At 42.2% G+C, this 25,102-nt stretch overlaps 1 protein-coding gene across 3 annotated transcripts in view; it reads right to left on the reverse strand.

Moving 5' to 3' along the window:
* The window catches only part of LOC147012842 (dedicator of cytokinesis protein 9-like), a 230,821-nt gene that overhangs the window by 52,102 nt on the left and 153,617 nt on the right, over positions 1-25,102 (reverse strand). For all 3 annotated transcript variants that reach the window (XR_015051080.1, XM_085854116.1, XM_085854117.1), the window contains exons 21-26: positions 23,883-23,997; positions 23,514-23,653; positions 18,221-18,307; positions 16,999-17,088; positions 11,430-11,545; positions 2,338-2,407 (exon numbers count right to left, since the gene is read on the reverse strand). Coding sequence is in view for 2 of the 3 variants with exons in the window: in XM_085854116.1 (XP_085710242.1) it covers positions 2,338-2,407; positions 11,430-11,545; positions 16,999-17,088; positions 18,221-18,307; positions 23,514-23,653; positions 23,883-23,997 (618 nt within the window). In the remaining variant the exon portion in view is untranslated. The remainder of the gene's footprint in view (positions 1-2,337; positions 2,408-11,429; positions 11,546-16,998; positions 17,089-18,220; positions 18,308-23,513; positions 23,654-23,882; positions 23,998-25,102) is intronic.

The raw sequence follows: 25,102 nt of genomic DNA on the forward strand, positions 1-25,102 counted from the left end.
AGATATGTACACTGAATTATGAGGAACTACAAAGAAATTCAGTCAGAACCAATTGTGCCATCATGTGTGTGTCAGGCTTACAATGCATCATGTGTGTGTGTGTCAGGCTTACAATGTGCAATCATGCGTGTGTCAGGCTTATAATGTGCAATCATGTGTGTGTCCGGCTTATAATGTGCAATCATGCATGCGTCAGGCTTACAATGTATCATGTGTGTGTCAGGCTTACAATGTGCAATCATGCGTGTGTCAGGCTTATAATGTGCAATCATGCGTGTGTCAGGCTTATAATGTGCAATCATGTGTATGTCAGGCTTACAATGTATCATGTGTGTGTCAGGCTTATAATGTGCAATCATGCGTGTGTCAGGCTTATAATGTCAATCATGCGTGTGTCAGGCTTATAATGTGCAATCATGCGTGCGTCAGGCTTATAATGTGCAATCATGCGTATGTCAGGCTTATAATGTGCAATCATGCATGTGTCAGACTTTCAATGTATCATGCGTGTGTCAGACTTACAATGTGCAATCATGCGTGTGTCAGACTTACAATGTGCAATCATGCGTGTGTCAGGCTTATAATGTGCAATCATGCGTGTGTCAGGCTTATAATGTGCAACCATGTGTGTGTCAGGCTTATAATGTGCAATCATGTGTTTGTCAGGCTTATAATGTGCAATCATGCGTGCGTCAGGCTTATAATGTGCAATCATGTGTGTGTCAGACTTACAATGTATCATGCGTGTGTCAGACTTACAATGTGCAATCATGCGTGTGTCCGGCTTATAATGTGCAATCATGCATGTGTCAGGCTTGACAGTAAATTACATACATTGATGTCATGTTTCTTTCAGCAACTCTACTATTCCAAATGAGTATCGGAAACTCTGGGTACCAATTTGGAATAGTACAGTTCCTGAACCAGTACTCTGAAATAATACTCATCAAATGCACAAAGTTAATACAGTGCTTTTTTTTGTACAGATAGTTGAGGCTCGTGAAAGAGATAGAGTTAGTACACTGCACAGAATAGGACACAACAGGACAAAAGGAGCAGTAGAGAGAGGGGGGAAACCCCAACAGCAGCATTGAAGGTCATAATAGAGGGAAACTTGGACAAACAATGGGTGCGGGGAGGAATGGGGGGCTTGAGAGGACACAGGGGGTGGACAAGATGGATACAGAAGAAAACTCTCAGGATGGAAAACTGGAAATTTGGGCATTGTACTGGTGCATGTGTGACACGTGCGCATAAGGTCTGTACATAGCTTAATGGAGTACTGCTCTCCACTATGGCCTGCCACCCCCAACATCGCATCTGTCTCTCCTGGATTCTGTGGAGTCGAAAGCTCTCAAAATTATTGGAATCTCTCGTGAAGAATCCGACGCATAAGCTCTGTTTCTTTCACATCGTAGGCAGATCGATGGTCTTTATTTTTCACCGTCTATTCTCCAGGATTACTCCCTCTGTTGTTTTAGTCCTCCATCCCTCTCCATCAACTCGAGGATGCACATGTTCTTCGAGGAACTCATCCTGGTTAAACTTCCAAAATGCATGCTCACCACACACCTTAACTCTTCTATTCCTCACTTCTCCTGGATATGGAAGCACCTTCCAGAATCTGTTCTGTCTTGCTCTTCCTCCTAGGATGTCAAGTAAGCAGTTCACCACCGTAGCTCTTATCATCCCCATTGCTGACCCATTAACTATATTACCCTCAATAACCTTTCCTAACCCAACCATCTTACTCTGGCTGGCAGGATGGTCTTGAGGCATGCACACTCACATCTGGCAGGATGGTCTTGAGGCATGCACACTCACATCTAAGCTGTCTAGCCTGGGTTCGAATCTTGGCTGAGCTAAAAACTGTCATCCCAGTGTTTCCCAGAAAGGGCGATTCATCAATGTGTCATGTGTGTGCTGTCCCTCAGATTAACGTTAAATGGGAATCCTGTCTGCTAGCATTAGTTGGTGGACATTAAAGGTCCTATGGTATCCTTCACGAAGAGTAGGCGAGCTATCGTTGGCACCATGAAAAATGATAAATTCCTGCCACAACCTGCAGAGGGCATTGCATCAGCAAAGCTACCACACTCTCAGCCAGTGATGCTACCCTGCAGCCTTGTGCTGGATACAAAAGCAGAAGAAGAACCATCTTACTTGCTTGTTTTAGTGTTTCCTCCCTTTCCTCATTTCCTGTTCGTTTATTCCTTCCATGTTTGTCCCACTGTCAGCTCTACCTTAACTTTCCATCAGCTTCGCTCATAAAAAAATTAAGAACTAACATTAACAAGGCAGTAAAAAAAACAGAACAAAAAACGAACCAAAGCATACCTTGACATAGCTGTGCAGATACATCATGCAACTTTCTTTCTGACATTGATCAATGATATGGACCAGCAACCTGGTGATAGAGAGAAGAAGAAGAAGAAGAAGAAGAAGAAGAAGAAGAAGAAGAAGAAAAAGAAGAGGAGGAGGAGGAATGATGATAATAATAACGACAAGATGATAATTCAGGTGAAAATCGTTCAAGTGAAGAAGAATTAGAAGTAATGGTAACACAACGATTTTGGACAAAGCATGAATATTTACTCTTTAAAAAGTATACAAACCCTGATTTCGATGAGCAATACTAGCTTTGTCAAAGCGTTTGTCTATCTGCATTGGTGGACAATTTAAAGGATAGGTTGTCATTCTGGTGGATTGAGGGGGACAGAGAGATAGAGCGAGCAGTCAATGAAGTACAGACCTGCACAGGACGGAATCCAAATCACCACTAAAAACATCAGTCCACCTGATGAACAGATATATAACCAGGAATTTTAGCCAAATTTACGACTTGATCAGGGCATCATCAAAGGAAACTAGAACGGCACTCGGGAGACCACACACCTCAGCCAGGCTGAACAGTTTGCATTTTGTATCCCACTGATAGGCAGGCTGGGTCTTCATCTGGACCTGAACCAAAATCTAATTGGCTTGTTTCTCTCTCCTAACCAACTCATCCACCAAGTTTTGTCATAACTCGTCCCCACCTTTTTTGAGATATTGTGCTATATGTAGTTTTTGACCCCATCTCTCAACTTGGAGAAGAATCACTTAAAAATAAAAAATAAAAATATTATTGTATCTGGATTCGGATCTTCACCAAAATCAAATCGATTCATCCTTGTCTCACACCCAACCTGTCCACCAAGTTTCGTTCAAATTCGTCCGTAACTTTTTGAGATATCCTGCTCACAGTCAGACAGACAGACAAGCCGGTAGGCGGACATGGGTAGTCGATAAAGTCGAATTTAGTCGTTTTTCAGCCGTTACTAGCCAACAAAAACGTCCATAGCAACGGTTCTTTCTCACACATAACTAGGACATACCATGAACCTACCATACCAGTTTCATGTATATCTGACTCATATTCTCTGAGATACAACGAACTTCATTTTTTTATTGTTTTCAATCAGGGTTCATTCAAAGTCTATCTTCTCCGACAGTTTTCATAGGATCCAGCTGGAAATTTTTGACAATATGGCTGAATGTACTGCCCACAGTCGCTCGTGGCCCGATTTTTGATTTTCGAAAAAATAAATTTTTGAGATTTTTTTTTGAAAATTTCAAAAGTCCGTTGCTAGGCAACGGATGGTCCATAGTAACGGTTCTCATTTGCACACAACTAGGTCATGGTATGAACCTACCAACCAAGTTTCATCAAAATCGCCATTGTATTAATGGAGCACTGGACCGAACAGACATACATACAGACAGACAGACAAACATATCGATGGAAATACTGATAATAAGGGGAGACTAGATTGACTACCCAACAGACAAACAAACAGACAGGAGTAAAAACATAGTCTCCATCCACCTTCGGTGGTGGAGGTAAAAATTATATATTCCAAGGAATCGAAATCATGACAAGTTTATCAACTCAAAATCAGTTTCTTCTGCTTCCTACAGCGGTTAGCACCCCTTTTGTCAAGTTCAGTTGATAAACCTATCCTTTGAATTGTCCATCAACACAGATAGACACGAGCCTTGACAAAGCCAGCATTCCTCTCTAAATCAAGGTCTGCACATATTTTAAAGAGTAAATGTCCATACTTTCTCCAAAATCTTTCTAAACTAATACTTCAAAGTTTTCAACACTCACTTCAAAAGCATTTGATGACAATGTACTCCTAGCATCCAGAAAGTTGTCTCCAAGTGATGTTAATCATGTAGTGAAACAGTCAACAGGTTGATTTTCTGTATTTTAACAGGTCACACATTCTATGTACACAATTTACATGTTCACTACACGAATCAAAATTGGTTATTCATTTTTTTGAAGCACACTCTCTTGAATCCCCACAGAGGCCTGTCCACAAGACAGCATCAACATTTTGGGGAACCTCCCCGTCGGTCAACACATCAATTTGTTTTGCAAGGCTCGAATATGTCAGGATTTCAAGCCTTGAAGTTTCCTGGAAAAACTCCAGAATGCCGAGGCAGTAGGCTTGTCAAATTTTCACTCATATAGTCTTCAAATGGAGCCTGGTGTTGGCTTAATGGTTAAGGTGGTGGGCTTGGGATTCTGAGTTAAAATCCCACTTGGCTGTTGAATTAATACCAGGTGGGGTTGACTCAGACTCAAGGATGACAGGCAGAGTTAACCAGAGTGGGATTTGAACTCAGGATCCTAAGCTCACCACCTTAACCATTAAGCCAACAGCAGGCTCCATTTGAAGACTATATGAGTGAAATCATCCTTCAGAAGTTGGCAAAATGAGTGCCAGCTTGCTGAGATGTCCTGGTGTATTCCCTGGTTTAAAATAGGTGCACTGTATCCCTGTGTGTCGTAAGAGGTGATTAAAGGGTTGGTGTCAGGAAGGGAATCTGGCCATAAAAAAAAACATTGCCTCAAAAAGGGAACCAAGATAAAAGATAGTCATGGGACTTGCAAGGCTTACCCCTGCTCGAGCAGTGAAAATGGCCTTAAAATGTTTGTGTGTGTGTGTGTGTGTGTGTGTGTGTGTGTGTGTGTGTGTGTGTGTGTGTGTGTGTGTGTGAGATCTTCAATGAGCCGCACAACAGCATCACCTTTTATATGTTTGATCAGTTCGGCTTGGCTTGTGATTATTTTTTGTATACAGAGTGAAGAAGGCTCATGGAAGAGCAAGTATACTGAACGGATCAGGATGAAACAGAATAAAAACAACAATAGAGAGAGAGAGGGGGACACACAAACAGCAGGGAACTCCAAAAGGACACAATAGAGGGAGGCTTGGACAAATAATGGGTGTTGGGAGGAATGGGGGGGGGGTAGGGGAGAACACAGGGTGGTGGATAAGATGGATACAGAATGAAACTCTGAGGAAGGAAAACTGGAAATTTAAAAGGTGGTGGGCTTGGGTGTGTGTGATGGTAGAGGGGGGGGGGGGGTTAACGGGTGTATAAAAGATAAAAGATCATGGTTTTGCATTGGGGGTTATCTGAGATGGTGATGAACTGCTGTCTTGAAGACCTGCAGGGAAGAATGAGATTGAAGAGCATGTGGAAGTTGGCTCCACAGGCCGGAAAAAAGAACAAATGAGTGGAGGTGAGCAGTGATCCTGGCTTGAGGTAGTGTCATTCGAAGGGGGTTGATAGTGGACGACGTGCACCTTGCAGAAACCTGGATAGGGGGTGGGGGGGGGACGAAAAGGGCAGAGGGTAGAAGACCAGAAAGGAGGTGGTAGAAGGCAGAGACTACCAACCTGTCTGCAATGGCAAAGTAAAATGCCCATAGACTCAGCTTCATGGCAGGAGATTCTAATTATCTTGAAGGCCTTGGTTTCCATGGCATCAACCTGAGCAACATGAGAGGCATGGCCGCCATCCCACAGGGTGCGAACAGTACTTCACGAACTTGTGGATGAAGGCCTTATCGGTGGATATGAGCTCAGGTGTGTTAAGGAAGGATTTTGTACGATGTAGGATGCCCAGTTGGTGGCTGACTTTGGAGGTCAACTTTGTGAGACCCAAACGTTTGAACGACAACTTCTTGAAGAGGATGGTTAAGAAAGTAAATGGGAGAGTTTGTGGTGTGGTCCTTTTGGAGAGAGATGGTGAGAGTATGAGATTTTCCAAGGTTAAAAGACATATTACAAGTTTTTGGCCAGCTTGTGATTTTTGTCAGGATTTCAAGAGAGGGAAGAAGCTGCAGCCTGGCTATCTGAAGGATGAGCAATGCCATGGTAGAGGGTAGAGTCATGAACAAAGAGATGAAGTGGGTTTTGTGGAGTCAGAGAAACCATTGATGAATATCAGGAATTGGGTGGGACGAGAACATTGCCTGCCTTGAGGCACTTGAGCCTTAACAGGGAGAGGAGATGAAAGGATTCAGTTGAGTGCCACGCATTGGCACCAAAAGTAGAGGAAGTCAGGAACTCATGTGTGGAGTTCGCATTGGATTCCACAGGCAGAGAGTTTGGAGAGCAAGGCAGGACGTCAAACTGTATCAAAAGCACAAGATATGTCAAGAGAGACGGGCCTGATCTCATGTCTGACATTGAGGGTCTTCATCCATTGTTGGGTGAGTAGAAGCAGCATGTCCAAGGTGGAGTAACCTTGTCTGAAACAAAATTGTTGGAGAAAAGGAAGGATTTCACGTCAACTGTGAGGATGGATTCCATGACCTTGCTGATAAGTCTGTAGTGAGGGTGAGGGTGAGGGTTAGGGTAAAAAGGTGGTGCACCTTCTAATGTAAAGCAGTGATGTTGGCTGATTTCCAAGCAGATGGAAGATGCCCTAGCTGTGGCAAATGATAGGATGAAAAGGGCAGAGACGAAGTGCAAGAGGAGCTGAGCATGTTTTTAGGACATGTGAGCTGATGCCATCCAGCCAGGGCCGGTTGTAGCCACGAGGCAAAATTTGTTTGGGGGCCCCTCTCAACCCCCACTCCCTTCCTTCCATAATAACACAAGGCAAGTGAACGTTTCCAACAAACCAAAACCCATCTGCTTGATTGAAGTCAGTTCTGATGTTTTCAGAATAAATACATTTAAATGTTTATGCAGATTCTATATAATGATCATGATAAAAGCAAAGTACTATTTTCAGTTCACTGTTACCTTTTGAGTTAAAAATGCAGCTTCCTTCCTTTTTTCGAGCCAGTCATTTTTTGAGGCATAAAAATAAGTGCGCATATGACAGACGCCGATGTATATAACATCTTACATATTCAGCAACCCTCAAATTTGTCTTCCAAAATAACACATTTCAATACTGCTTGCAAAAAAAAAAATCACTTGCTCAAAGTTCATTAAATAAAATCTTGAAAATAAGAAAATGGGCTTGCCGCCTTTGGGAATCGCGGGGGCCGCCAATGCGGTTGGGGGACCCCAGGCAGAATGCCTGGACTGCTTATAGTCCAGTTGCAGTCAGAGTCAGGGGTTGAAAGAACCTTCTCCACCTTCTCAGGTGCAAAAAGCAGAGTCCATGAGTAATTGGGTCGGACAGGGAAGTGGGGTACCGAGAGTCGGGGCTTAGGGACACAAGATTTTGAAGGAAACATAGAATGGAAGCATTCGGCCTTCTCCCGAGAAGAGTCAGCTGTGGTGCCCTTTTAAGAGATAGAAGGAACGGAGGTGGAGCAAACGTTGGAGACAGATTTAACAAGGTACCACCAAGTTTTATAGGAGGGAGACAAGTGTGAAAGTTCACAGAGAAAAGATTTGCAGAGCGATGGTCAATCCCTGCACACAGTAGCTACTTTGCAAGCCAGGTCTAATTCCTCAAAAGTCCATATCTGATAGTGGCATCTTCAAACGTTTTGTAAATGTACTGTCAAAAAAACAAAACAATTTGAGGTTTCATTCTCAAAATCAAAATCGTTGCTTTCAAACAAAAAAAAATAAAGGCAACAAGTTGGAGACAACATTGACACTCATGCTGGTTATTGATCAGATACAAATTGTTTCTGGTCACCGTGTTCATGGCCAGATATTTAAAAAGTGTAAATATCATGATTTTATTACGTCTGCCAGGAAAGGCGGACAGAGGTAATGTTTTCACCCCTGTTTGTCTGTCTCTCTGTTTGTCTGTGAACAGGAAATCTCACAACATTATGGATGGATTCGGCCAAAACAGTGGACAGGTTTGATGTGTGACAAGGATGAACTGATTCAATTTTGATGAAGATCTGAAATCAGATGTGGATACGAGAATTTTTTTTTTTAAGCGATTCTTCACAATTGAGAGATGGGGCCAAAAACGATATATAGCATGACATTTCGAGAAGTTGTGGACGGATTATGACAAAACTTGGTGGATGAGTTGGGTATGTGACAAGAATAAGCCGATTAGATTTTGGTTCAGGTCTGAATGCAGATCCGACCTATCAGTGGGATATAAAACGTAAACTGCTCAGCCTGGCGGAGGTATGCACTCTACCGCTGCCATTGTAGTTTCATTTTCGAACACAAATCAACTCTTTTTATATCCCCAATACAAAATTTGTATTTACCAATGTATTCGTTTTATAAAACTGGATAAGGGTTTTGACAAATCCATGTGTTTTTCTAGACGAAGCACCCTGCGTGTTTAATGTCCACAAGTGAACGACTGCAGATGAGGCATCTTTGCCAAACAATTGCATGCTCGACAAGGCATGTATCCTACCCTCAACAAGTGTGTATCTACCCTCAGGAGAGCCAGAAAACAACATCTTTCTAATCTCAAGTCTGAACTCTCAAACCTCTCTCCCTCCTCAAAATCCTGGTGGCATCTAATCAAATCTGTTTCTGGTGTATGTTCCCCCTCCATCCCCTCCTAGATCTCAAATGACCGCACTGCTGATACCGCACGTGAAAAAGCTGAATGCCTAAACTCGGTGTTTGCATCGAAATCTTGTGTCCAAACCCCATCACTTTCTCTACCCACCTTACCCAGTCACACCCAACTGTCCCTGGACTCTGTGTCCTTTTATTCTGACAAGGTGGAGAGCTTGCAGTCAAACCTTGACTCAGATGATTCTGCAAACGGTCCAGACGGCATCAGCCCACATGTCCTAAAAACCTGCTCCTCTGTTCTTGCTCACCCTCTCTCTGTTCGATTCACCCACTCATTTGCTCAAGGTGATCCGCCATCTGCTTGGAAATCAGCAAACATCACTGCCCTGCATAAAAAGGTGCAAAACAGATCCCTGCAACGACAGACAAATCAGCCTTCTCCCAATCATCAGCAAGGTTATGGAATCCATCATCGCTTCAGACATTAAATCCTTCCTGTTCTCCAACGGCTTGATTTCCGATCATCAATTTGGTTTCAGACCAGGTCACTCTACCCTGGATATGCTGCTTCTGTTCTCCCATCAATGGATGGAGGTCCTCAATGCCAGACAGGAAATCAGAGCCATATCCCTAGGCATATCGCATGCTTTTGACACGGTCTGGCACCCTGCCCTACTCACCAAACTCTCTTCCTATGGTATCCAAGGCCATCTCCACTCATGGTTCGTAGACTTCCTCTCCTGTCGCAGTCACCGTGTGGCCCTAAATGGAGTTCTTTCGTCCCCCCCCCTCCTGTCCAGGCTGGAGTTCCTCAAGGTAGCGTTCTGGGCCCTGTTCTTTTTCTGGTTTTCATCAATGATCTCTCCGACTCTCTGGAAAATCCTCTATATCTCTTTGCTGATGACTCCACCCTCTGCCGTACCATCGGTCATCCCTCAGACTGGCAAGCAGCAGCTTCTTCGCTCACTGCAGATCTGGATAAAATCACAAACTGGTCCAATACGTGGAACATGTCTTTCAATCCGGACAAATCTCATGCTCTCACTATGTCTCTCCAAAAGGACCGTTTGGAACCCCCCCTCCGACCCCCACCCCCATCCACTTTCTCAACAATCTTCTGGAAGAAGTCCTTTCTTTCAAGCTTCTGGGTCTCACTATCTGCCATGATCTTTCCTGGGAAAACCACATTTCCAACCTGGCCTCCAAAGCCAGTTGCCGACTGGGAATCCTCCATTTGCAAGGTACTTCCTCGGCCCACCTGAGCTCCTGACCACAAACAAAGCTTTTGTCTGCAGCCTGATGGAGCACTGCTCTCCCCTCTGGGCTGGAGCTCCTGCCTCTCACCTTTCTTAGCTTCACGCTGTGAAAACCAAGGCATTTAGGATCATTGGCATCTCACGCAATGAGGCTGAGTCTTTGGGTCTCTCACTCTCTCACCACAGGTAGATCGGTGGTCTTTCTGTCTTCTATCATCTCCTCTCCGGTCTCGCCCCCCCCTGCTGTGTCTGCAATTTATCCCCACCACATTTCCGCAGGGTTCTCAAGGTCCGCCAACAACCTCCTTCTGGTAAAACTACCAAAATCACAAATCACTGCTCAGCTTCACTCTTTCATTCCTCTTTTCCCCCAGCTTTTGAATAAACTCCCTCACTCTGTTCAATCCCATTCTTCCCTCCAGGTCTTCAAAACAGCTATTCACCACCACCTCTTATCGTCCCCCATCCAAATCCTCAATCTTTTCTACCCCTGTTAATCCACTCCAAACTCACCTCCTTCAAATTCCCTGCTTTCCTTCCTGCAAGTCCCTGTAATGTCCATCTTGTATTCCCCATGTTCCCCACCCCATCCCTCTCCTTTCCACAGATCTCCAAATGTCTCTGTTCCTTGCTGTTTTGTCCTTCCCACTCCCGCCCCTCTTGTCTCATGCCCCCATGCTGTGCGTTGTGTGTTAGCTCTCATACGAGCCTCGACAAGGTATACAAAAAAGAAGGCATTACTAGCTGCGAGCACTACCTGCCCATGAAGTTGTTTAGTTAATGCACGATACCAGGATGACAGCTCAGTGGTGAGCGCAATCTCAGTGTGGACCAAATGCAGCATCCATAAGAGTGATGTGAAGTGGTTACTTGGGTTTACAAACATTAATATCATAAGGTATTCATTAATGTCTCCTTTGGACTTGATGAAATCATTAGTTGTGAAACACCAAGCAGTTCATATGATAGCAATACAATTGAGCCATGCGGTATAGGAGTGTAGATGACTGTGAAATAAAAATCCTTCCACCAAGGAAACAAAGGAAAGAAGGATCCAAGCAAGTAACGAAAGACCAAGGAATGTGGAAGGAAAGAAAAAGACAAAGCTGCAATTTGCATTTCAACCAAACCTTTCACTTGGTAAATATATGAGAGCGAAACGACCCCTCATGACAGGGTGATCCACATCACGAAGCTCGACCAATAGGGATCATCAATGTAGACATATTTTAATAGGCCAGTATCAGTTGGACCACGATTGAAAATTGTGCAGTCGTTAAGCAGTTTCATAATGGCTTGTAATATTGGAGGAATACTTCAGATTAAATGTCATTTGACGGAGCATGACTGAAACAATGACATAGACAAATAAGACAGAGATCTCAAAAAGAAAGAAAAAGGGGGAAGCCAGCATAAATACCGTGCGGTGTTGATCGAAACATCTTCATGAATGGACAAGGTGAGCAGCCTTAGGAGCTGGTTGAGCAGGGTGGGCAGGAAGTGGATCAGAACCTGCGGCTTTATCTCGTGCAGATCCTGTAAAGGATGGCATGCCACCAAGTTAAACATCATCAAGAACTTGCGTCATCCAGTCACATGTCATCCAGTCACACGTAGTTAAGTCATGCATCACCATGTAATGTGTCATCAAGTTACATGTTGACAAGACACACAATGTAAAGTCACACATTGTCCAGTCATGCGTCGTATAGTCAAGTGTCATCAAATCACGCATCGTCAAGTCACACATCGTCAAGCCACGCATCACCAAGTAATACATCGTCAAGTCACACATCGTCAAGCCACGCATCACCAAGTAATACATCGTCAAGCCACGCATCACCAAGTAATACGTCATCATGCCACACATCATCAAGTCACATGTTGCCAAGTCATGCATCATCAAGTCACTCGTCGTCTAGTCAAATGGCATGAAGTCACGCATCACCCAGCCATGCATTGTAGAGTCAGTCACGCGTCGTCTCGTCAAGTGTCACTAAGTCACACATCACTGAGTTATGCGACGTCACGTCACGAGTCATCTAGTCAAGTGTCATCAAGTCACACATCACTAAGTAATGTGTCGTCAAGTCACGAGTCAGGTCAAGAGTCAAGTCACACATCACAAAGTCACACATTGCCAAGTGACGCGTCGTCAAGTCAAGAGTCAAGTCACACATCACAAAGTCACACATTGCCAAGTGACGCGTCGTCAAGTCACATGTCGACAAGTCATGCATCGTCAAGTCACATGTTGCCAAGTCACGCATCACCAAATCACACGTTATCCAGTCACACATCACAAAGTAATGCATCATCAAAAAATACATCACCAAAGGCAGGACGCCTTGAGTGAATACAATGTATACAATAACTTGCTAATATACGTCATGTTAAATAGAGTTCTTTCGCAAGAACGTCGCCAATAAATTAGGGACTGCAGTTCACTATAAGTAATGCCAAAGTTAATTTCACATCGTTTTGAACACGTACTACATGTAATTATCAGCTCATAGAGCATAAGCCGAGTCCCATTTGGCTGACGCCGCAACCATTCTGTTGAGTCATGTCCCATCCCTGCCCCCTCTCCCACCACCCCGGGTTGCCCCTGCTAGTAAGGCCTAGGTCACATTTGCCACAGCGGCCATGGGGTCTCCAAAATCTGCGGCCACTAGCAATTCTACGGCGGCCGCAGTCTTTCCACGGTCACACAATGTAGCAGTCACATGTTTTTATTTTTCGGGGAGCCGCACGGGGTATTTATAAATTGTGGACCGAAAACCTTTGGGGTGCCATACGGTCTTTGAGTTGATGTCGCACGGTGACCTTAGCGCGTCGCTGCGGCGGCCATAGAATTTTCAAGGCAGACACAAGGTGCCCGCAAGGCGACCGCAGGGGGCTCTAAGGCGAACGTGCGGCCAGACGGTCGGTAACGAGTGGGTATATATACCAGTTCTTTGTTTTACTGAAATAAAAATATACCAGTATATATAACTGAATATACTATAACTATAATATACCGTGGTGCCCCCAGAATCCGAACGCCCCATTGTTTGAACAAATTGGAATCCGAACAATTTTTTCTAGAAAATTTGGCCCTAAAAACCTAATGCATTTTTAAAAACCGAACACAACGTAGCGTTCATGTTTGTTCACGTGTCTCCCCCACCTGTTCGAGCCGCATCTTCGCGCTTTGTTCATTGAGTTTGTCGGTGGAAGTCCTCGTGAAAGCATCTCTCGTGTGTCGATCGATACTTTAGGCCTCAGTCACATTTGCTCTACGGCGAGGATACGGCGGCCGTACGCCCTCTGAATTGACAGAAACGTGCGGCGGCCGCAGAGAAACTGAGGTGGCCTCAGGGTGGCCCTACGCCGTATGGCTATATTTTACAGGTCGTAAGGTCGCCGTGGAATTATAACGCGGAGTTATAACTTTTTTTCATTTCTACGTTCGCCGTAGAAATTCGACAAGCCGATACAAAAGAACTGGTAAAAAAAAAAACAAATAATAATAATTAACCCATTCGTTACCGTCCGTCTGGCCGCACGTTCGGCTTTGGGTCCCCCTGCGGTCCCCCTGCGGTTGCCTTGCGGGCACCTTGCGTCTGCCTTCAAAATTCTATGGCCGCTGCAGGAACGCCCTAAGGTCACCATGCGACATCAAATCAAAGACCGTACGGCACACCCGTGTTTTCGGTCTCCACAATTTATAAATACGCCGTGCGGCTACCCGAAAAATAACAAGGACAAATGTGTCCAAGAGCAGCATCCAAAACCTAAAGGTTTTGTCGGCTAAAATTTATTTTTTAATTTTTTTTTAAAAAAAACAACAACCACAACTTCCGATATTTCGTCACGTGCCTTCATTAAGCCAATAGCGAAACCCGTCATAATGTATTTACGTATTTACGATATATCGTGTATTTACGAAATTACAATATGATAAATGGAATAATCTTTAAATAGGAACGTCAACTTTCGAAACTTTAAAGCAAATGTTCGAATATATTTAAAAGTTCATGATAGACGCTCTCAAAAGGCACCGTCTATGTGAGGATGTGTACATCTGCTCAGTATTTAAGGTGATCCGGATCTTGTATATACAAGAGCCGAGTCCGAGAGATTAAGGTTTTGTCTTCACAAGAAGAAGAAGAAGAAGAAGAAGAAGAAGAAGAAGAAGAAGAAGAAGAAGAAGAAGAAGAAGAAGAAGAAGAAGAAGAAGAAGAAGAAGAAGAAGAAGAAGAAGAAGAAGAAGAAGAAGAACAACAACAATGCCGAGTTCTCTTTGAGCAGCGTCCGCTACGCGAGACGCTGCTAAAAACATATGTGACTGCTACATTGTGTGACCGTGGAAATACTGCGGCCGCTTTATAATTGCTAGTGCCCGTACATTTTGTAGACCCTCCGGCCGCCGAGCCAAATGTGACAGGCCTTACCTCGTGTTTTCGCCTTCATTTGTGATGTTTGTTTTTTTAAATCATCTTGTGTTTTAATTAATAACAAAAAAAGCAATCCGATCACGTGGTGTGACGGACTGTCGGGCAAGGATTGAATTTCACAGCAAAACCAGTTGTAGTTTGGAATATCCATGATTACGTCAGCCCGATGCGTTTGATGAAAGTGATTGTGGTTCTGCGGGCATCATGTCTGATGAGCTGCCCTGGGGGCAGCGCTCTCGCAGAGTGCGCGAGTGACGGGAACTCAGGTCGGAGCACGAGCCTGTGTGGACCTTTGGATGTGGTGATTGTACCAGTTTACATACAATACACCGCCACCGAAGGTCATTTACTCATCTTATTTTACCTTAAACATGGGGAATTTCAGTTTAAAGTGTCTTGAAAGTGGGTTTTCTTTGGGTCCATGAACGGATTAATTCACTCCATTATTTCTAATTGGGAAAATATTTTTGGAATCCGAACTTTTTGCAATCCGAACAACCTCCTGGAACGAATTAAATTGGGATTCTGGGGGCACCACGGTATAGGCAAACACCGATACTCTGATCTCTAGCGGTAGCGCATGGTGGACGCACGGTCGACGCAGACTGCCACGGAGGCCATACGTCGGTGCACGGCGGGCGTAGGGGAACCGTGCGTCGACTCTGCGTTGCCCGCAGGTAGTAACACAGACCGCAAGGCCACCGTACGGCGACCGTGGAAATAGTGCGGCCGCCGTACTTTTTTGGGGGCTGGGAAAATTCATTTTTCATTGAGAAGAGCTTACGGCAGCCGCACGAATAACGCAAAGCCCACCGTACGCCCTACGTACGGTCGACGTGGAACACATCTACGTCATAGCTTGGCTTGTCGAATTGCTACGGCGAACGTAGAAATGAAAAAAAGTTATAACTCCGCGCTATAATTCCACGGCGCCCCTACGGCCTGTAAAATATAGCCAAACGGCGTAGGGCCTACCTGAGCCCACCTCAGTTTCTCTGCGGCCGCCGCACGTTTCTGTCAATTCCGAGGGCGTACGGCTGCCGTATCCTCGCCGTAGAGCAAATGTGACCTAGGCCTAAGAAATGAATGCGAATTGAAATTACATCAAATTTATTTGAACACTCGTCTAACAGAATGCGATGATGTCGCCATGCTCAAACCAAAAATCTTTAGGCTTTCTTTTTCTGTATATAACAAAATCTGTAAGCTTCTTGTCTGTGGTACAACTGACAAATTAAGCATTATTTGATTAAAATTGAACGGTGAGTGACATCAAAACTCATGGTTCTGGATTTACCACAATGGTTCTCAAGACCTCACTTGGTGACCTTTGGTGTGAGGTTAAATGAGAAGGTGATGGTTGAATCATCTCATCTGTGGTTCATTTTCTGTGATATAATGAGAAACCCAATGATAGAGGTGACCTGCATGTAAAAGGGACTATCTGTATATATTAGATCTGTGAAGAACGAGCAGAATAAATTGATCAAAGGAAAGGAAGAGGTGAGGTGAGAGAAAAATCAGATTTCCCCGAATCCCATCTGTCTCTCCTGGATTCTGTGGAATCTGAAGCTTTCAACGTTATAGGAATTTTCTGCGACGAGGCTGAAGCACCTCTCACAAAGTCCAGTTCTCACATTACGGGCAGGTCGGTGGTCTCTCTGTTGTCGTTCATTTTAATTTTAATATGGACTCTTCTCTGATATTTCTCCATCTGCTCTTTGTCTTCTGACCCTTCCTATCAACTCTTGGATGTACGTGTTCTTCCAATAACCCTATGCTGGTTCCATTCTCAAAATCCAGGCTGACTACACACACACACACACACACACACACACACACACACACACACACACACACACACACACACACACACACACACACACACACACACACACACACACACACACACACACACACACACACACACACACACACACACACACACACACACACACACACACACACACACCAACTCTTATATTTCTCACTTCTTCCACCTGTGGAACCACGTTCCAGAGAATATTCTGTCTCGCCCATCCCTCTCGGGCTTCAAAAATCAGGCAGTGCATCGCCACCTCATGTCATCCACCACCCTGACCCATAATCTTTATTCCCCACATTAACCTTTATAACCTCACCACCTTTTTGCTGGTTTCAGTGTTTCCTCCATTTCAGTCATTCCCTTTCTGGTTGTGCCCAATTGTTGCCCTGCTACTTCACTGTCAGTTTACCATTGCTCTTCCATGAGCCTCACTCTTGTAGAAACAAAAAGTGTAAAATACAATGGTGAGGAAAGGGTGGGGAAAAATGAGCGAAGGAAAGGAAGGTATGGGGTTAGAGGACAACAAGATGAAGGGGGATAAGGGAAATGAGGAGGGGAGAGGAGATGTGGGTATAAAATTGTGACGTCTTTGTGCAGATATGTGGATGGCTTTAAGGTACACTTTTGATACAAAGCTTGTATTCAGAGTGAAAGAATCAATAAAAACTAAAGCATCGATTGCAATAAGTAAAAGTTGTTTGAAAACGTGTCCATTAATCTGGGACCTTGATGGAATCGACCAATCCACTTGATGCACCCTGCTCCATTGCCTGTGCTTTGTGGCACTGCTGGAAGAAGTCGTGGAGATGGGGATCCTGCAGACAAGGATGATAAATTAATTTTTGGTCGACTGAGTCTGAGGCTCACAGAGGAGTATATAAAAAAATACAGCACGTGAATGGCCAGGGCATTATAACACGAGGGACACGTTAATGTGGTGGAGATAGCCTGAAGATCATGAAAGTTTCTGCATCCAGAAAGAAACATTTGAATAATTACACTATCTCGGCCACCAAATATATGGAGAAATAGGTTCTGAAGAAGTTCTATCATGAACCTGAACTCCTGAGATTATTTGCATATGTTTGATGGATAATATTATCAGTTTTCAAAAGAACTGAACATGTAAAATCAGACCGTGTTGTTGTGATTGAACAAGCAGCAGTTCCCAAATTAGAAGTGGAATCAACATGTTCATATGCAGGGAGGGAGGGAGAAAAATCACCAAGGTTTGTAAAGTAGAAACAATAGACTGCATTGAAAACATTACATTCAATTCCAGTCACCACAACTCATCCGTTCAGGGAATAAAACAATGGAGGAACTACAAGGACACTTAGTAGAGGGCATACCTCCGCCAAGCCGATTAGTTTACGTTTTGTATCCCACTGATAGGCCGGATCTAGATTCAGATCCGAAGTAAATTTAATCGGTTTGCTCTTGTCATCCGACCAACTCATCCACCAAGTTTCGTGCGAATCCGTCCGTAATTTTTGGAGATATCGTGTCATATATCGTTTTTTGGCCCAATCCCTCAATGGTGAAGAATCACTTTTAAAATTCTCACATGCAGATCTGGATCTTCACCAAGATCGAATCAATTCGTCCATGTCACACACCCAACCTGCCCACCAAATTTCTTCCGGATCCATCCATAGCTTGAGACATCTTGCTCACAGACAAACAGACGGACAGACGGGGTGAAAACAACCACCATCCACCTTCGGTTGTGGAGGTACATACAACACGTGTAATTGGTGGCAGGTGTTTTTAGTGGGTGCTCAGGGTAATAGATGTTAAGTATAGCATGTGTCACCGGTAATAGGTGTCCATTATCATCGAAATTCAGGCCGTTATGTGTTAACAGCCTCTTATTGAAAGGGCCTAATGGATAAGGCTTGAGGAGGAAGCAACGTGGGGGTTTCAGCAAAGGAAGTAAAGGTATACCTGCGTGTAGATTGTAGAAAAAAGTCTTGTTCCTACAGTGAAGAGTGGCTTTACGCCATCCAGCCATTTCACATCCACCTCCAAGTGCTTCAGTTTGAGGAAAAGAAATGAAAAGGTAAAATATACATTACAGGTGTCAAATGTTTGTGAATATTAAATATCCCTTAAAAAAAGCACGTTATTTGTACGAGTCTGGCACGTAACTATACGCAACGACAATGTTACATCATTACCTCCATTTTTTTTAAGGTACTTTAATCCCATGCAGAGTCTCGTGAGATGAAATGTGAAAAGTTGAACTCCAATCGACCGTTTTTATGATACATCCTTGAGCAATGTGCAATGGTATTGTTGCGGTTACCCGGTCGTTCCGGTTGCCTGGTCCGAATCTGGCAAATCGTTTTAATATGACCGTCGCAGTCGATCGTGCAGGGGTCTTCCCCGCTGTATCGTGCACATAACATCGCGTTACCATATGGATTGGAAGTCCGAATCCACCAAGCGTGAAAGCAAATGAGGCGTCACACGTCATATGTAAATAATGCCAAAGGAGCCTGATGTGCGACACGATCTGGGTGTGTGGTGTTGACTCATGCGGCCATACAGCCCTCAACAGGTCTTCCCTCAATCACCCCAGGAGAAGCACGGCAACCAGAATCCACCCCAAAGACGAGGTGTATTTAATAAGAAAATGTTGGCACATGGGGAAGGAAACAAAAGGAAACAATCAATAACAATCAATGAAATAAACCTCTTAACCCACGACTGGCATACGCACCCACGAAACTAACGCCGAATGGGTAATTCCTTCATTGACCTATGCCGTAAGGCCTCAGACACTCCAGATAGACAAAAGTGGGAATGATAGGACAAGGGAATGTTCTGTAAACCCGGCAGGGAGTGACCAGGAACCGAGCTCGTCGGCTGCTGACTAACTGGCTCCCTGGTCCACGTGCCGTGACACCAGTCAGGAGGAGGAGAGGCATGGTGGGCTGGGTGGGCCCCACACAGCGTGAGCATTCTGACTGAGCGGTCTTCTGCACTGGGCTCCCAGGGCATCTCCTCACACTTCCTGAGTTAACCCCCACCTTTATACCCTCAGGCTCATGAATCACTGATGACAAGCCACACCCCTCCATGCCCCCTTACCATTGGCCACTGCTCGGCCAGGTGGATAATGACCCCTCCGTGAACCCTCACCCCGAAGCTCTGAGGTAAGCTGGTTAAGACAGCTTTCTTGCGTTTGCCATCAGAACTTGCGCCGCAAGGCCTAGTGAATGCTAAAAGAAGACATTTAGGACAGATTACAGAGGGAAGAGCGGTAAAAATGGGGTCAAAAGGATTGATAATTTTAGATAAAGACATAGGGATGGGTAGACGTGGTCCAACTAGACATATACATAAGCAACACATACGTATGTCATATCAAAATTAATTACTTTACGCTGATGCTAGTTATTCACTTTAAGGAAATAACTGCTCTCTTCTAAGCATTACTAACCCATAGGAGTCATTTCCACAACAGTATGTTTAACCCTTTCACTGCTCAATGACATGCGCGCTCATGTCGAACAATCCAGGGACGATGTGCTCATTTTAGTAAGCACCAGAATGTAAAGCTCTCATGCACAGCACGATTTAAACTGGTTTATGTGCTTCTTTTTTTTTTTGGGCATCCACTAATCATAGTGAGATGTTCATGCTTTCAAATGGCTATGACTACGGTGCATCGCCACTGCTAACGAGGATGAATTAGGTTTGTAGTCATCAGCAACTTGGAGAATTGGCAACCAAGCCTAATGAGCTTCTCCTGCCCATTGGTGTTACATCAGAGTTTTCCTTCTCCTCCTCTTACTATATGCTTTACAAACCATAAACACTCTTTCATATACACCTTAGTACAGGATATATATATATATATATATATATATATATATATATATATATATATATATATATATATATATATATATATATATATATATATATATATATATATATATACACATCAGGCAGCAGAACAACCTGTGGGGTATATATCAGGCAGCAGAGCTAAAGCTGATGTTGCATGATAACAGGCCAGAACCTTCCGATCAGGAATGGTTTTGTGGCCTGGAATGGAGCTAACACCTGATAGCATGCAGAGCTGCATGGTAAACCTCACCCAATGAAACACTGAGGGTGGACGAATGATAAGATTTGTGGCTTTCATTGCAATGTAGTCATCATGGTGCTTTGAAAAGTAACTTTTTTGGAACAGTGAATCACCTACCTTTCCTAAAAGAGTGGCTCAATTTAATGAAACGGGAGTTTATCCATTCGGGGAAGGAAATAATGACAGTTACACGCTTTGAAAACAAGGAAAGGAAACGGTCTTATGGTAAGAATGGATATCAAAAGAGACCGATTGAACAGAAATTGCCAAATTATGATATGGATCATGAAAGGTTGAGTAATGGAAAATGTAGTTTCTTAATGAAAATAACTGAAATAGAGTCAACACCGAGTGATATATAGAACCGAAAGTCATGACATCGATCTTTGATGTCGGACCTTAACAGCCTGAGATCACACACAAAGAGGCAATGAGACAAAAACAGAGATGTCGAGACATAAGCGATTGGCAGTGGGACAGGAAGTCATGTTCGGAGCTGGGTGAGTGAGATAAGCAAGTGGTATACATGTAAATGGTAAAGAAACAGGAACATATTTCTTGAGGTACTAATCAGTAACTGACAGGTACATTAGCCCGCGCTTGCGAAACGAAAAGTACGTACGTACGTCGTGTCTGCATTTTGTTAAGAGCGTACATCGAAAACTGTTCACTGGAGGATATTGAAACTTTACCACGTGTTACCTGACTATCTGATATCGCGCAGATCGAGTGTACGTTACAAGTGTATTGATGCAATTACAAATTTGCCACCAGAAGGGTTGGTTGGCTTCACACCCAGGGCCGCCAAGAGACACAATGGGCCCCCTTCATTCGGATGGGGTGTGGCCAACACTCCTCTGTTCATTTATGTCATTTCCACAATTGTAATCATGTAAATTGTTCCCACAGGAGTTTATTTTACGAGGGAGGGTGTCACTGTCCATGGCAATGGCGTGTTGGGAAATCACCGAGTGGTTTGGTCACAAACCAAATAAAGTTTACACAAAATAAAGTTTACACAATAATAAAGTTTACACAATAATAAAGTTGTGGTTTACACAAAATAAAGTTTACACAATAATAAAGTTGTGGTTTGCACAAAATAAAGTTTACACAATAATAAAGTTTACACAATAATAAAGTTGTGGTTTACACAAAATAAAGTTTACACAATAATAAAGTTTACACAATAATAAAGTTTACACAAAATAAAGTTTACACAATAATAAAGTTTACACAATAATAAAGTTGTGGTTTACACAAAATAAAGTTTACACAATAATAAAGTTGTGGTTTACACAAAATAAAGTTTACACAATAATAAAGTTTACACAATAATAAAGTTGTGGTTTACACAAAATAAAGTTTACACAATAATAAAGTTTACACAATAATAAAGTTTACACAAAATAAAGTTTACACAATAATAAAGTTGTGGTTTACACAAAATAAAGTTTACACAATAATAAAGTTGTGGTTTACACAAAATAAAGTTTACACAATAATAAAGTTGTCCCTGATGTTTTATCATTACAAAGAATCATGATATAAAACAAAAAATTGAAGGAATAATTACGGACCCTTATAGGCAATAAGAAGTGTGGGCCCCGGGGTCATTACCCCACCTGCCCCCCCTGGTCCCCACCCCCCTCAGTGCCTCTGCTTACACCAAGTCCTTCTTAAGGCTGTGCGGGATTAGTATTTTATGAATACCATATAATTTATTTAAAGCATTAAAAGCTTTAAAAAAAATCCATCAATCACATCTCTTTATGAACAAATATCAGTTTTGGAAATTAGATTTTGGTTCATCAAAGTCTCAATATCATGGATGTAGCATCATCATCATCATCATCATCATCATCATCATCATCATCATCATCATCATCATGTGCCATGATATATATATATATATATATATATATATATATATATATATATATATATATATATATATACATACATACATACATATACAGCATCAGTTCCGCAGAAGCAGCTTCTTAGCTCGGGTTTCAATCTTGCTTGGGTCGCCACTCTGACACAGGAAGTTAGGGCAAGAATTTGTAATTTGTTCAGGGTGTCGGTGATAACTCACCTGGGTCGGAATTCGAATCAAGGAAAGACAGCTCAGAGGTGAGTGTGCTTACCTCTGGGCCATCCTATCAGCCCCTTTCCTCTGCTGGAATGATTAATACAGCACTCTGCTTGACAAAATACACTAATTAGTGTTTGTGAAATTATTCTCGTACTACAGTACCTTTTTACTGTGGCGTTTGTCTCATAATTGTTACATTTAACATACATTTCAGGAGGCACAGTATGATCTCAGCATCATCTCACACATATACAATATGAAAATTTGGTTCAACATGAAAGGGTCGCACCCCTATCTCACCATTTGGATAACTAGAACGGCTACTCAGTAGAGCGCATACCTCCGCCAGGCTGATTAGTTTACGTCTTGCATCCCACTGATAGGCCGGATCTAGATTCGGACCTGAAATAAAATTTAATCGGCTTGTTCTTATCACCCAACCAACTCATTCACCAAATTTGTCATACCTCGTCTGCAACATTTCGAAGTGTCATGCTACATGTCGTTTTAGCCCCATTGCTCAGTGGTGAAGAATGACTTAAAAAATTCTCGGATCCGGATCCGGATCTTCACCGAAATTGAATCAATTCTTCCATGTTACATCCCCAACCTGCCCACCAAGTTTCATCCGAATCCATCCACAACTTTTTCAGAAATCCTGCTACACGTCGTTTTTGGCCCTATCTTTCGATGGTGAAGAATCACTTAAAAAAATTCTCAGATCCAGATCCGGTGCGGATCTTTACCAAAATCGTACCATTCCGTTGGTGTCACATACCCAAGCTCTTCACCAAATTTCGTCCGAATCTATTCACAACTTTTTGAGATATCCTGTTCATAAACAAACAGACAGACAGGGGTGAAAACATAACTTCCACCCACCTTTGGTGGTGGAGGTAATAAGGGCCCTTCTGTAATCTCCTGTGAACATAACTCTTTGCTTGGTGACAATTTGGATGTACCAAATGGTGAGAACAAACATTTCAATAAACACGAATGAATCATCACCACTGCACCAACTTTGCAAGGACACATCTCACCTTTTCTTTAGAGACTGAAATTGTGCCTTGCTGTTGTCGGAGTGCCAGGTATCCCGGAGGAAGATGAGTTGCCACGAAGAGTTGAGCTTCACCTGTATGTACGCGGCCATCCTGCAAGATGGGCAGCCATGCATGGCCCACTAGTATGGTGAACAGAGATGGGGCAGAGGGGTGGGGGGGGGTGGCTGATTCAATCAGACATTTCTTCAGTAACCCTTCATGCTCGTTTACTTCTGATTAACTCCATCAACAGCACAGAAGATACAACTTTGATAATGCTCATGTGGGAGAACCCTCAGCAGATTCAGTACAATTGCAGAAAGTAATCAAATCAACAAATAATTTACAAATGACAGACCGATCTGTTACCTTTGAGTTCCGTGTTGTCTCCCTCGCGCCATTTGCTCACATCGCAGCTGACATGTGAGAATGTGAAGAGAAGGTGATGCTTTTCATGCAAGCACAAAGGAAGCTCAATTTTAATCTGCGAGAGGTGAATTGAAACTGTGAGATAAGTTAACGTAGCTGCATTTCCTCAATGCATGTTATTTAAAGAGAAAAAACTTAAACGCTTTTTTTATATTTTAAAATTATTTGAAAAAATAATATTATTATTTAATGTCTTTTTTTATTAAAAAATGTTTTTTATTGCTATTTTCAATGAAAAAAAACAAAAACTTGAGCCTTTAAAAAATATTTTTAATCATTATTTTTTAAAACAATATTATTATTTAATTGTTATTACTACAATATTTGTTACTTAAATTTTTTAATTTATTATTATTTTAAGTGAAAAAAACTGAAGCATTTTAAACAAGAGCGCAAGTGAGCACAATATACGCCTGAACAAGAAGGTATATACAGAATTGTGCTACTACATGGAAAACAGCATCCTGGTTGCCATGGTAACCACTTTAGATGACGAACGTATGTCGCGACACACCGTCTCCACAGTCTGTATCTATGTACCAAATATGAAACGTGAAAGTTGAAAACTTTCGGAGTTAAGAGTGCGGACAGGAACAGACGGAGACAGACAGACAGACAGACGGACGGACGGACGGATGACCGGTATCACATAATACGCCCTGATATACATGTATATATATATATATATATATATATATATATATATATATATATATATATATATATATATATATATATATATATATATATATATATATATATATATATATATATATATATATATATATATATATATATATATATATATATATATATATATATATATATATATATATATATATATATATATATATATATATATATGTATGTATATATATATATATATATATATATATGTATGTATATATATATATATATATATATATATGTATATATATACATACATATATATATACATATATACATACATACATATATATATACATCTATCTATATATATATACATACATATATATATATATATATATATATATATACATACATATATATATATATATATATCCATATATATATATACATACATATATATATATATATATATATATATATATATATACATACATATATATATATATATATATATATATATATATATATAT

Source organism: Eptatretus burgeri, chromosome 14, assembly GCF_056783735.1.
Source record: "Eptatretus burgeri isolate ZD-2024b chromosome 14, Ebu_testis_v1, whole genome shotgun sequence".
Taxonomy (NCBI): domain Eukaryota; kingdom Metazoa; phylum Chordata; class Myxini; order Myxiniformes; family Myxinidae; genus Eptatretus; species Eptatretus burgeri.